This window comes from Gadus macrocephalus, chromosome 8, assembly GCF_031168955.1.
Source record: "Gadus macrocephalus chromosome 8, ASM3116895v1".
Classification (NCBI taxonomy): Eukaryota; Metazoa; Chordata; class Actinopteri; order Gadiformes; family Gadidae; genus Gadus; species Gadus macrocephalus.
The window spans coordinates 5,762,448-5,775,721 of NC_082389.1; the positions used below are offsets into that span (position 1 = coordinate 5,762,448).

At 48.8% G+C, this 13,274-nt stretch overlaps 1 protein-coding gene across 1 annotated transcript in view; it reads right to left on the reverse strand.

Annotated features, from left to right (window-relative positions):
- Nucleotides 1-13,274, reverse strand: part of LOC132462706 (dipeptidyl aminopeptidase-like protein 6) — a 67,195-nt gene that overhangs the window by 5,444 nt on the left and 48,477 nt on the right. The window contains exons 6-16 of the mRNA XM_060058405.1: nt 12,465-12,582; nt 6,510-6,664; nt 5,663-5,760; nt 5,397-5,523; nt 4,973-5,011; nt 4,695-4,802; nt 3,229-3,320; nt 3,083-3,130; nt 2,328-2,440; nt 681-728; nt 413-511 (exon numbers count right to left, since the gene is read on the reverse strand). Coding sequence (XP_059914388.1) covers nt 413-511; nt 681-728; nt 2,328-2,440; nt 3,083-3,130; nt 3,229-3,320; nt 4,695-4,802; nt 4,973-5,011; nt 5,397-5,523; nt 5,663-5,760; nt 6,510-6,664; nt 12,465-12,582 — 1,045 coding nt within the window. The remainder of the gene's footprint in view (nt 1-412; nt 512-680; nt 729-2,327; nt 2,441-3,082; nt 3,131-3,228; nt 3,321-4,694; nt 4,803-4,972; nt 5,012-5,396; nt 5,524-5,662; nt 5,761-6,509; nt 6,665-12,464; nt 12,583-13,274) is intronic.

Here is a 13,274-nt window from a genome sequence, read left to right on the forward strand (position 1 = left end):
GTGTGCGGGGGGGGCGGGGGTGTGCGTGTGAGATTGGGTGTGTGGGTGGGTGGTTGTGTGTGTGTGTGTGTGGGTGGGTCGGAGGGTGTGTGTGGGTGGGTCGGAGGGTGTGTGTGTGTGGGTTGGAGGGTGCGTGTGTGTTTATTTGTGTGTGTTTGTGTGTGCGTCTATCTGTATCTGTCTGTCTGTCTGTGTATTTGTGTGTGTGCGTGTGTGTTTATTTGTGTTTGTTTATTCGTGTGCGTGGTGCGTGCGTGCGTCTATCCGTCTGTCTATCTGTCTGTCCGACCGTGTATTTGTGTGTGTGCGTGTGTGTTTATTTGTGTGTGTTTATTCGTGTGTGTCTGTGTGTGTGTGTGTGTGTGTGAGCGTGCGTGCGTGCGTGTGTGTGTGATGGCAGTCGACCACGTACAGTAGTCGTCGATGGTGATGGTCTTGTTCTCCACCAGGGGCATCTGCATGCCCTCGAAGGAGGCGTTCGCATCCTCGTTGGTCTCCAGGTCACACAGCTCTGCGGTGGAGGAAAGGTCGTAGGGAACGGGGGGGGGGGGGGGGGGGGAGGAGACAGGAAGTTCACCACAGGTGTGTGTGTGTCACAGACACACGGGTTATCATCGTTATGGGGACTCCTCCGCCTGCTGCCGCAGTGACGAGGGTCAAAGGTCATAGGCGTCACTCACTCTTGTAGCCCTCGGTTCTGTAGACGGACACGCTTGGGATTTTCGGTCCTGTACGGAAATAAAAAACAGGAGGAGATGCAGAAATATGTTTTAAAAGAATAGATATGTGCTCAAAATGCAAAAGGTCGATTTCTAAATGATGCCGGTCGGGGTATGGCACTCCAACGGCGGCACGACCCGCAGTAAACAAACCCACACCACTAGCAGCATCGTTTTCTTTCCCTCGTTTATTTTTAGCCTCTCCCTATACGCCCCCCCCCCCCCCGCCCCCCCACCCCCACCGGCTCCATCCAGCAATGCAGATGAATGTTGTTCTCTCCTTGTCCCTCCTTAGCCAGACCCAATTAGTGGGGAGTTGCTTTGAGCTTTTTTCCCCCTCTCTGGGGGTTCGACCTCTGAATGGATCAAATCCCCAGGGGGGGGGGGGCGATCCATTCCAACGCCCCCCTGGTGGGCTGGTTAACAGACCTGGGCAGCAGCCCTGCCCCTCAGGCCCTTAACGCTACCTGACAAGTTTGTCCACCAGGGGGCGCATTCCCAGTCACTGGAATTACAGACCGTAATAACACTGAGCGCCGATTCTCGTTTGTGTGTGTGTGTGTGTGTGTGTGTGTGTGTGTGTGTGTGTGTGTGTGTGTGTGTGTGTGTGTGTGTGTGTGTGTGTGTGTGTGTGTGTGTGTGGCGACCAAGGCAATGACTGATTAGAGATATCTTGGTTCCAAGTTCTTCAATACTAGCAGGACTTCAGGGGGGAGACGGCTCCCTGGATACCTTGTTCCCTGTTTTGTTATGTTTTGAGGCTTTTGAATGCTTTCAGAAGGGGATTTTCATAACTGTATTTCTACACTCTCAACGGTGTTGATTTAATTCTTTTTGCACACTTTTTTTTCAGGTGAATACTGCTGGCCGAGTTTGTGTTTGCCAATTACGCGATTACAGATCCTCCGCCTCCAGCCAAATCATTGGTTGAAAGCAAATATGAAGTGGAAGAAATTCACAGTTTACCAAGATTTGAGGTGGTCTGTCATCAGACTTTAGATATCAGTTCTAATGTTTAATTACATTTTATATACCAAAATCTGATCTGTGAGACTAGATTAGAGGTGACCTAGAAGCTAATAATGTCCAATGATGTTATATTTTGTGAATACTACTTATATCTGAAATATACATGCAATTTTAAAGCATGATACAAGGCGAGTTTCAGATCGTCTGCATTTGCGCGCATGCATGCAAGAGACTTGAGAACATCCGCCGGAACTAGTCAGAAATACGTCAAGTTCCCCCCACGTCAGGTCGGACACAGGTGCACTTCTCGTTGTTTGAACAAGCATAGTTTGGGAGAGGGCACGCCTCTTTGAAAGGAGGTATGTCATTTCTCACGTGGGAAATTCCACGTGATAATTCCAACCAACTGGGGCGACGTTTTGGTATGTTGAGGGGAGTGTGTTATGTCCGCATTTATTTGAGACCATATGCACAGAAATGCAGACGGACGGAGCACCCGCGACTTTTTATCGACAGCCTTTCTGACGTTTTGATCCCAGAATGCATTATGTTATGCGAGGCAACGCATGCTTGATCTGAAACTCGCCTATTGCGGGTCAGCCTGGGGACACAGTGATGAGGTCAGTTTGGGGGTGTCACCTTTACAGTTGAGCAGGAAGTACTTCATGTTGTGGCTGAAGGTTCCGTCCACGTAGCCACACTGGTGGTTGCAGGACAGGCAGCAGCGGTTGAATGGAGGGATGGTTTTAGCCCTGTAAAGCCATTAGAACTACAGTTACCAGCAGCCATTAGAACTACAGTTACCAGCAGCCATTAGAACTAGCGTTACCAGCAGCCATTGAACTATAGTAAAGCAGCCCATATAACTACACTATAGCAGCCAATATAACTAAAGTATAGCAGCCATAAGAACTACAGTATACCAGCAGCCATTAGGACTACAGTTACCAGCAGCCATTAGGACTACAGTTACCAGCAGCCATTAGGACTACAGTTACCAGCAGCCATTAGGACTACAGTAACCAGCAGCCATTAGGACTACAGTAACCAACAGCCATTAGGACTACAGTAACAAGCAGCCATTAAAACTACAGTAACTCAGAGCTTCATAAACTAGCGGCCATCAGAACTAAAGTGACTAGAAGCAATTTCGACAAAAGTTTGATTTGTTGCTAACTATTTGTTAGCACACAGCTGTGCTCAAAGAAAGGAAATACCAACTTGAGACTAATTGCTTAAGCAAGACTTATGGAATACACAGCACACAGCACTATAACGTTTGAGATTAAATATGGAGGATTTCTCACCGGTCCCATCTAATCTTCCCTTTAAACCCGACCCCAAAGGACAAGTAGACGGGATTCAGTGAAGTGCAGGTGGTGAGGTAGACCTACCTGTACAGGTGTCTTCGTTTGGGGTCGTCCTCTGTGCTCAGAAAGTATCTAGGAAACAACAACAAGAACACAACCCATTGGTGCGCTCCATCCAGCCGCCGCTGTGCCTGCGGTGTTAGGTTAAGCTGTGGGAGATGAACGCCTACATGAGGTTCTCGTGGTGGTTGTAGGCCAGGATGGTGTCCACGTCCCAGCCCCCCGAGGTCAGGGACTGGAGGATGTCGATGCTGGAGTTCGGCTGGAGAAGGGACACAAAACATCCACGTTACAAGTGTGGTTAAGTGTGTGTTTGTGTGTGTATGTGTGTGCGTTTATGTGTGCTTGTTTCTCTTATAATTTTTATTTTATTTTTTTAGTGCTGTCAAGCGATTAAAATATTTAATTGCGATTAATCACATTAATGTCATAGCTAACTCATGATTAATCGCGAGTATTCGCGATTAATCGCAAATCTTTTTTCTATGCTAAATATACCTTGATTTCTTTGTCCCATTAATTGTTCTCATTTTAATGCTCTTATCAACATGGAGAAGTGCATCGGCTTGCCTTGTGCAAATGTTTTTTTATTGATAACAACATTGGCATATACTGATCAAAACAGGACGATACAAAAAAAAAGCCTATAGTGCAATTAAACGATGAACATACAAACATACTGCCTTGAACATAGCAGTCAGGCTACTGCTTCTTCGTTTTGAGCCAAAAAAATTAACGCCGTTAATATTGGTTTGCGTTAACGCCGTTAATAACGCGTTTAACTGACAGCACTCATTTTTTTATATTGCACTGTTGAAGAAGCCTGAGACTCAAGAAATTCATTGCCAGCGACTGCTTCTGTAATTGTTGTTCATATGACAATAGATTTGCTGTGGCAGATCAGGCAGGGCATGGTCGCGGTCAGAGCGTCTCAGTTTACCTGCGCTCAGTGATCCGGTGTGCCACAGGCTCTTACGTGGCTCTCCTCTGCCCCCTGTTGGCCTAGTGTCGCACCATAACCGCAAGACAAGCTGCTCAAGCAGATACACGAACACATCAAACCTCAGGCAGCACACCAACTCGACCGACCAGCGGTCGGATGTGTGTGGCCCTTTAAGGCCTGCTCAGGGTGTTGAGGTGTGTGGGCGGGGGGACTTGCCTTGGGGTAGTGGTACTCCATGCCGTTGGGGTAAGGGCCCCCTGTGAAGATGGGGACCTCCATGGCGATCCAATGTGTTTGTATGGTGTGTGTGTGTGTGTGTGTGTGTGTGTGTGTGTGTGTGTGTGTGTGTGTGAGAGTCTGTGTGTTTGAATGTGCAGGCACGTGTGTGTGTGTGTGTGTGAGAGAGTGTGTGTTTGAATGTGCGGGCACATATGTGTGTGTGTGTTTGAATGTGCGGGCACATGTGTGTGTCTGTTTGAATGTGCGGGCATGTCTGTGAGTGTGTGCGTGTGTTTGTGTGTAAGAGTGTGTGTGTTTCAATGTGCGGGCAAGTGTGTTGCCATCCTCCCATTCTCGTTCACTAACGAGCAACGCCAGCTGGGCCACATCGCTGCTACAATATGATGAGCATGCAGGGTGTGTGGGTGGGGGGGGGGAGGGGGAGGGGAGGGGGGGGGGACCCCATGAGGGTACCTTAGAGCTGGACATGGATATGTGGAAGAACTTCCCGCGACCACCCTGGGGGATGGCCCGGGTCAGGAAGAACTTGAACCCGTCGTGGGAGAACAGCGGCGCCTCGTTCTGCCAACAACGGAAACCAACGAGGGGATAACAAGAGACGGAGTGGGTTATGTGTGTACACGCTGTGTGTGTGCGCAGGTGTTGGTGCTTGTGTGAGCCTTGTTTAACTCGAGTGTGGAAGTCCAAAGAGGCGGGTGGGAGAGTTGTAGAGGAGCGTGTGAGTCACCTACCTGCCGGTGCAGCCAGCTCTCGCTCTCATCTTCGTGTTTCTGCGGAAAAACATAAAAAACATAAAAAGGCGTTTGAAGTGGAGTCGGAATCAAAGCCACGCCGGAGGTCCAGCACTTCTGGGTGTAAATCAGGAACGCTCGCACACGCAGGGATTGGACTAGGTGGAATACACAAGCCATGAGTGGAAAGTTACAACGTCTAAAATATAATTATTCATTGGATGTCAAATTACTTTTTAAATACATTGATGTCTTTCGATGTATTTGATGTGCTTTATCTGACACTAAATGTTACTAAACTTCCGTTGTGAATCCTGGTGAATATCGTTTTTCCTAGAAATATTCCCCAAATATAATCGTATAAACGCCGCAGGGTGAGTCAGTAGAGAGCGTATGCGAGGTTAACAGCGCTTGTGTCGCCCACCTTGACGCAGACCCCTGTGGTGGCCTCACACAGCGTCAGGATGGAGTTGTTCTGCGCGCGGTTCAGCCAGTTCACCGCCAGCTTGGTGCTGGTGGTCCACTTCACCATGGTGATGTAGTACTCCCTGCTGGAGGAAGACACAGGCAGGACGACATGAGCACCGCTGTCGCCCCCCCACCCCCCCCCCCGCGCAGACTCAGTGTCCTGGCCGACCAGAGGAGAGAGGAGGGGGGGGGGGGGGGCCTGCGACGGTGGTCGTCGCTCACCTGATCCTGGGGTCTTCAGGTTTGACCATCTCCACCGTGTGAAGGGGTCCGTTCAGACTCACCACCAGCAGCTTGATGGTGGGGTTCCCCTCGCCCGCCTGAATCCAGTCCGCAGGAAGGAAACGGTTCAAATGACAATAGTGCAGTCTACGGAAAGGCTGGGTAAACCCCAGCTCTAGAAGGAATTTAAAACGTGACAGTCTACTGAAAGGCTGAGTAAACCCCAGCTCTAGAAGGAAATGATGATATTACAGTCTACTAAAAGGCAAGAGTAAAGGTAGCTCAAGCAGGAGAAATGTTAACGACAGAACAGTTTTCAACAGCTTTCAACAATGAATCAACAGTGATTTGGGGGAGGACTGACCCTTCTAAACCTCACACCCTCTACTTTTGTTTTTGTTCAGTTTTCCGGTGCTCAGGCAATTGTCGCCACTACTCCTCAATTGGTGGCAGCTCCGATATTAACTGTAATGCTTTGTTTGTTCTCCGCCTCGCTGGGTAGAACAATAATAAAATCACATCAACAGCGGCTACACCCACCAATGAGTTGTCCTTTATCAAATGCCAAACTCATTTGTAGCTCTGTTGCCATGGCGCTTGGTTATCGATTATTGAACCATCGACTTGAGGGTAAAAAAAGGTCAGGCTGATCACGGGGTTCTCTGATGCAAGCATCAATCGTTAAACAAGTCTCTGCTCACATCACTGACAGAAAACATAACAGGGGGCTGATACTGGAACCATATAGCTTAGAACCCCCCCCCGTCTAAAGTGTAGCGACCTGTAGATGGCAGCACAGGCCTGAGGCCTGCTCAGGGTGTTGAGGTGTGTGGGCGGGGGGACTTGCCTTGGGGTAGTGGTACTCCATGCCGTTGGGGTAAGGGCCCCCTGTGAAGATGGGGACCTCCATCTTTGGCACCAGGGTGTCGTTGATGGTGGTGTAAGCCAGCCGTAGTCCATCGGGAGACCACCAGTGGGCGATGTGGGTCTTGAAGATCTCCTCTGTGACGGGACACAACATAGGTGGACTACCCCCCTGAAGAACAAGGTTCATGGAGGATGTGGCTCATAGCGTGGTGGCTGGAGGGTGGATTCCCGGTAGAAAGGTAATGGGTGCCCACTGTCCGCAGACGACCAATTGTAATTGATGAGCAAGTATGTATCCGAACTAACTGCAATGTAAGGTGTTTTGGACAATAACAATGTCTGCCAAATAATTGCAGAGAATAATTTGTCATTTTGTACCTCTAAATCTCAGTTAGCATCTTATACATTGTATGAACACCCAAAAGGTGGCCAAAAACAATATATCCCAATTGCAAACGACATTGTGCATCCACTAGCTGGTCTCCGCCCCAGACAGCATCTGTACAGAAACAACTCTTAAAACAGCCCTCCCTGCCTGATATACAGTCCCCATTAGGCTCCCCGTCACTAAGCAAACACAGGTCCATTATTCATGGTTAACTCGGACACTGTGTGAGTTATGCTCAGCGCTGTGCCAGGCAGGTAAACCACACCGGGGAGCCTCCTGTCTGCCTTAACCAGGCCCCTGTAATTCATGTTGTGCACGCAGTACAGCACACAACAGCAGCAGCAGGCCAACGCAAAGTTTAAAGGCGGATAAACGTCTGCACAAAGTTAAAAAATGTATAAAAAAACGAGACAAAGAGGAACACAACATATCAACAAAAGCAACTTTGGCATCACTGTGTTAAAGTGTGGCGCGTCACAACTTATTATATTTATTTTTATGTGTTAATAAAAGAACCCTTTGTTCCTGGGGCGTTTTTTTTATACCCATCACGCCTTGTGTCACACAACGCCACTCAGTCCTAATGAATGTAAGCCACACTCCCCGTCCAGAGCCATACCAGGTGCGGTCGAGTTAATATTACATGGGGCTGCCACAACACACGGCCGCTCTATGAAACACCAAAGAGACGATCTGTCCTTAAACTAATTATTATTGTATACTGTTGTTCTGTGGCTTCTGCAACGCAGCAGAAAGCCACCAGCCACCAGTGTTTTTAATCACCCCTGGGGGGGCTGAGTGGTGGTGGCTGGGGTGGTGGTGGGGTTGGTGGTGGGGGTGGTGGTGGGGTTGGTGGTGGGGGTGGGGGTGGGGGCGGTGCTCACGCAGCATATCTGGAGCTGTCGTACCCAACCCTGGACGGCTCACATTGTCCTAATGAGCTGTCACACCCAGGGATCGCTTTGAGGGCCAACGTGGTTTACTATTTTAATAACGACACTAGTTAAACCGTCTGGAATAGGGGAAGCATGGTGTGTGTGTGTGTGTGTGTGTTTTGGCATGTGTGTGTGTTTGTGTCTGTGTGTGTGTGTGTGTGTGTGTGTGTGTGTGTGTGTGTGTGTGTGTGTGTGTGTGTGTGTGTGTGTGTGTGTGTGTGTGTGTGTGTGTGTGTGTGTGTGTGTGTGTGTGTGTGTGTGTGTGTGTGTGTGGGGGGGGGGGGGGGGTTGTGTGTGTGTATGTGCTTGTGAGTGTGTCGGTCTGTGTCTGTGCCATGAAATAGAGACATTGAAAATGTTGTTTTCATTGTTGTCTAATTCTGAGGTTTGATGTGTTCGTGTATCTGCTTGAGCAGCTTGTCTTGCGGTTATGGTGCGACACTAGGCCAACAGGGGGCAGAGGAGAGCCACGTAAGAGCCTGTGGCACACCGGATCACTGAGCGCAGGTAAACTGAGACGCTCTGACCGCAACCATGCCCTGCCTGATCTGCCACAGCAAACCACCACATTTCTGAATGGATTCACTTTAAAACGTGGCGATCCAATCTTGGTTTGAACTACCAGAGATGAATGGGGGCTGAGGGTTTAAAGGTGAATTGACGAGCAATCATCAGTGAGGGAGGATACTTGAGGGAAACTGAATGATGATGATGAAGTATAATTCAATTTGGATTCAGCAATCATAGGAGCATCATCAAGGACCTTGTAAAGGAGCAACAGCCTACAATTAATTGTGCAATTTATTTATATATTTTTGCACTGACAGCGAAAGGGCCACACCAAATTGGTTTTGAATTATTTTCTGAAGGTCAAATTAAATTAGGGGGGAAAAGGGTTAGGTTATAGCTGGAGGAGATTTACTGCAGCGAACAGGTATGGGGGGATGACAACTCCTCTACACACACAAGCGCACACACACACACACACACACACACACACACACACACACACACACACACACACACACACACACACACACACACACACACACACACACACACACGGCACTCTTGAGCTTTTGTTCTCTGCAGCTTGGTTAGAGCAGGTAAACAGACGTGGGTACAGCTCATTGTGAGGAGACAGACTCTATAATAGACGGCGTGTACGATACATATGCACACATGATTGTTGCCTTGACAGCACCTGCCTACTGATACACAGGCCTCATTAAATAACCTGCAAATACCTTGCGATACCTGTCTTCCAAAATACACGCACACACACACACACACACACACACACACACACACACACACACACACAGAATATTTTAAACTTCACCATAAGATAAAGATATGACAGCTCTATCACTCACCCATTCATAGATGGTCACAATGGTAACACTGCACCCTATGGCTGGTGTTCTGTGTTGGGGTTGAACCCTATAGTTGGGAGTCTGTACGAAATCCAGGGAAAAGGTCTACCTACCCTCTGACCAGTATAACAGGACACCTACCCTCTGACCAGGGGAAAGGGCAAGCAAGCAACGCTGTCTCTAAAGAGTCTGTCGTGCCCGTGTTTAAACTACAGAACACATTCAGACTCAAATGTGCAAATACAATTTTATATCTACGGTATATACAATTCTCCTCGCCTAGCTGCTTCGCTGAGCTGGAGGTTCTCTTGGGTCTGATATGAGTAATGTGCCTTCCTGTTCATCAGCCATCATTAAGACGTTATTTCTGTCTCCATCATCATTTCTTAGGTTCATATTTGGTCAAATGAGATTGCATGCTAAAATTTGAATGTGGATTCCTTTGTTGACATTCCCGCTGCTACAGAATGGAGGCTGCATGTCAGACAGGACAAAAAGCTGTGATGGAGTGCACTTATTAGGAGCTATTTAGGCTTTGCTATCGATTATATTGAGAGGCTGCCAAATGAACGTAAGCGCTTAATGACCGTCACAAAGAACAAAAGTGTCCTCCTTTAACATATACACACGCACCCATCCACACGCAAGCGTCAACATCATCTGACCGGTAGGCCTGTACCTGTGAACGTGGGTCAACGCTCTTTAGACCCCGACCACTCTGTGTCCAACATCCGTGGCGGAATCTGGCTTAGGAGGTGGAGCGGGTTGGCTGGTAACCGGAAGGTCGCTAGTTTGATCCCTGGCTCCTCCTAACTTGAGTGTCGAGGTGTCCCTGAGCGAGGCACCTAACCCTAAATGCTACCGACAAGCAGGCTGCAGCCTTGCATGGCTGACACTGCCGTCAGTGTGTGTTAGTGTGCATGAATGGGTGGTGGGTGATAGGCATATATTGTAAAGCACTTTGAGTGGCCACTTGTAAGAAAAGCGTGATATAACTGCAGTCAATTTACCATAAAATGGTACCACTGTCCCAAGTCTCGTCGTGGTGTCTGACGCAGTGCCAGTGTTTGCCTAACCTTTTCATTTCACCACTGCGTCATTGGTCCAAACGATCGGGATAATGAGAAACTCTGGTGGATTAGGGGGGGGATTAATGCTGAACTTCACTACAGAGGATATTGCACTCGTTGGCAGAGGCCTCGACAGACAGCCGCCGAGTGAGAGCTAAAATGAAATGAGCCGAGTGGCTCATCAGGAACGTTATCACAGACCCCTGTTGAGCTAAGCCGGAGCGTCGAACGTACCTGGGCTGACGGATAGATCTCCCGGGGCAATCAATGCAGTATCTTCATTACATCTGTCTCCCAGCGAAGGCACCAGAAGTCTCGCCTACATAACCGTGGGCTTCGGACACGAGCTGCCGTCTAAGCACCGCATTTCCAGTATCCTTGAGTTGAACCCAAACTATCTTTTACAATGCGATGAGTGCAATGCAGGCAATTTACGCCACGCAGTGAGCACTAACCAATCAGCGATCTATGAACATTGCTTTTTGTAGTTTCCAAATAGAAAGCCGTCACAACACGGAGGAAACAGCAGCTATAACTATATCAATACTTCTAATTGCTCAAAACAACAGTGTCACTAAAACAACTCGACGCCGCCTTCACTGAAAGGATGTTACAATGTCTGCAACTGCGCCCCAAAGCCTAAAATTGGTACGTTGCTGCAATAAAGTGATTATCCATGAAAAGCCTCTCATGAATCTATGGACCTCCAAAGTGTCAACAGCTTCATTGGAAAACCCACAAACCTCGGAATCACAGCCGCACACGCTGTGTCAATATGTGGCGTCCCACATGCGGAAACACACTTGTAAAACAAAGCTGTGTTGAGTGTCGATGTAATTCGGGATCTGTGCCTTGCGCGGCCCAATCAGGACATGTTTCATATCAAATTACGAGAGGGCTGGTTGGTGAACAGCTGCTAAGGCCGATTACAGCGGTGCAGACATGAATTAATGAACAGCATAGAGAACAAGCCCTGGGAACTCCAGCAAGGAGGGGCACCCAAACACAGCCAGCTGTTCCACTTCAGACGGAGCGCGATGCACACACCCACACACACACTCAGACAAATACACACTAACACTAACACACACTCACATTCGCACACACAGACACCCACGCACATGCTCACACACACACATACACAGACACAGATAGACACACACCAACACACGCAGACACATACACACTAACGCTCACACACACACACACATGCGCACACATGCGCACACATACACACACACACACACACACACACACACACACACACACACACACACACACACACACACACACACACACACACACACACACACACACACACACACACACACACAAATAACAGGCACACACACAGATTGCATGTCAAGTGTTTGCTAGGAAAGAGCAATTCAAATCCAATCAAATCAATGACTGAATGGTAGAAATATTAAAATCTTCTAACATAAAAAAGGTTTTACCTCCGACCACTCAACAGTTTAGCCACATTTAGCTTGTAGCTTCGTCACCGCCCGCGCCAGGTGGCGAGGTCAGTGTGGCGGGCTCACAGCGTCTCTCATGCGCTAACTAGTAGATAGACTAGTAGATAACTAGTAGATATGTGTTCGTCTAAGTGGTTTCCTATCTACAGTATATGTGTGTGTGTGTGTGTGTGTGTGTGTGTGTGTGTGTGTGTGTGTGTGTGTGTGTGTGTGTGTGTGTGTGTGTGTTTGAGAGTGTGTATGGTTGTGTGCCTATGTGTATGTGTGTGTGTGTGTGTGTGTGTGTGTGTGTGTGTGTGTGTGTGTAGAGTTGTGTCTACATGCTTGTGTGTGTGTGTGTGTGTGTGTGTGTGTGGGTGGGTGTGTGTGTAGAGTTGTGTCTACATGCTTGTGTGTGTGTGTGTGTGTGTGTGTGGGTGTTTGTGGTTGTGTGTCTATATGTGCTTTTGTGTGTGTCTGTGTATGTGAACTGTGTATGTGTGTGTGTGTGTGTGTGTGTGTGTGTGTGTGTGTGTGTGTGTGTGTATGTTTGTCTCTATATGTGTGTTTGTGTGTGTGTGTGTGTGTGTGTGTGTGTGTGTGTGTAGAGTTGTGTCTACATGCTTGTGTGTGTGTGTGTGTGTGTGTGTGTGTGTGTGTGTGTGTGTGTGTGTGTGTGTGTGTGTGTGTGTGTGAGAGCCGGGCCTACCCTCGTAGAGCCAGTCGGCCAGGCCGTTGAAGACGCCCTCCTCTCCGGTGGAGACCAGCCGGATGGTGGGGCCGCCCACCGTCGCTCGGTAGTAGATGTTGTTCTCGAAGATGAAGATCTGCACAGGAACAACGGGACACACCACCCGTCAATGTCTTGCTCTTCCTCCTCCTCTTCCTCTCTCTACCATAGCGATGACCCTAGCGGTGTCCATAGCGACGACCCTAGCGGTAACCATAGCAACGACCATAGCGACGACACTAGCGGTGACATTAGCGTTGACCATTAGCGGTGACCATAGCGATGACCCTAGCGGTAACCATAGCAATGACCATAGCGATGACCCTAACGGTGACATTAGCGTTGACCATAGCGATGACCCTAGCGGTGACCATAGCGATGACCCTAGCGACGACCATCGTGATTAACCTAGCTGTGACCATAGCGATGACCCTAGCTGTGACCATAGCGATGACCCTAGCGATGACCCTTCCGGTGACCACAGCGGCGACCATAGCGACGACCCTTGCGGCGACCATACCGATGACCCTAGCAACCATATCGGAGATCATAGCGATGACCCTAGCGATGGTGAGATGCAGGGTTGAAGAATCCTCGGAGTGTTGATGTGTCCTGCAGTGCTGCTCAAACACACCCGAACGCCAGCTCTTGCTCGCGGTTGGTCCACTGAAGGAGTCTATAGATGTATCCCCCTTGTGATCTAGTCCCTCAATCAAGCGCTGGTTCACTGAACCAGGTCCAGGACTCCAGGAGTCAACCGCACAGAACAGGACTGAGCACAATAAACTG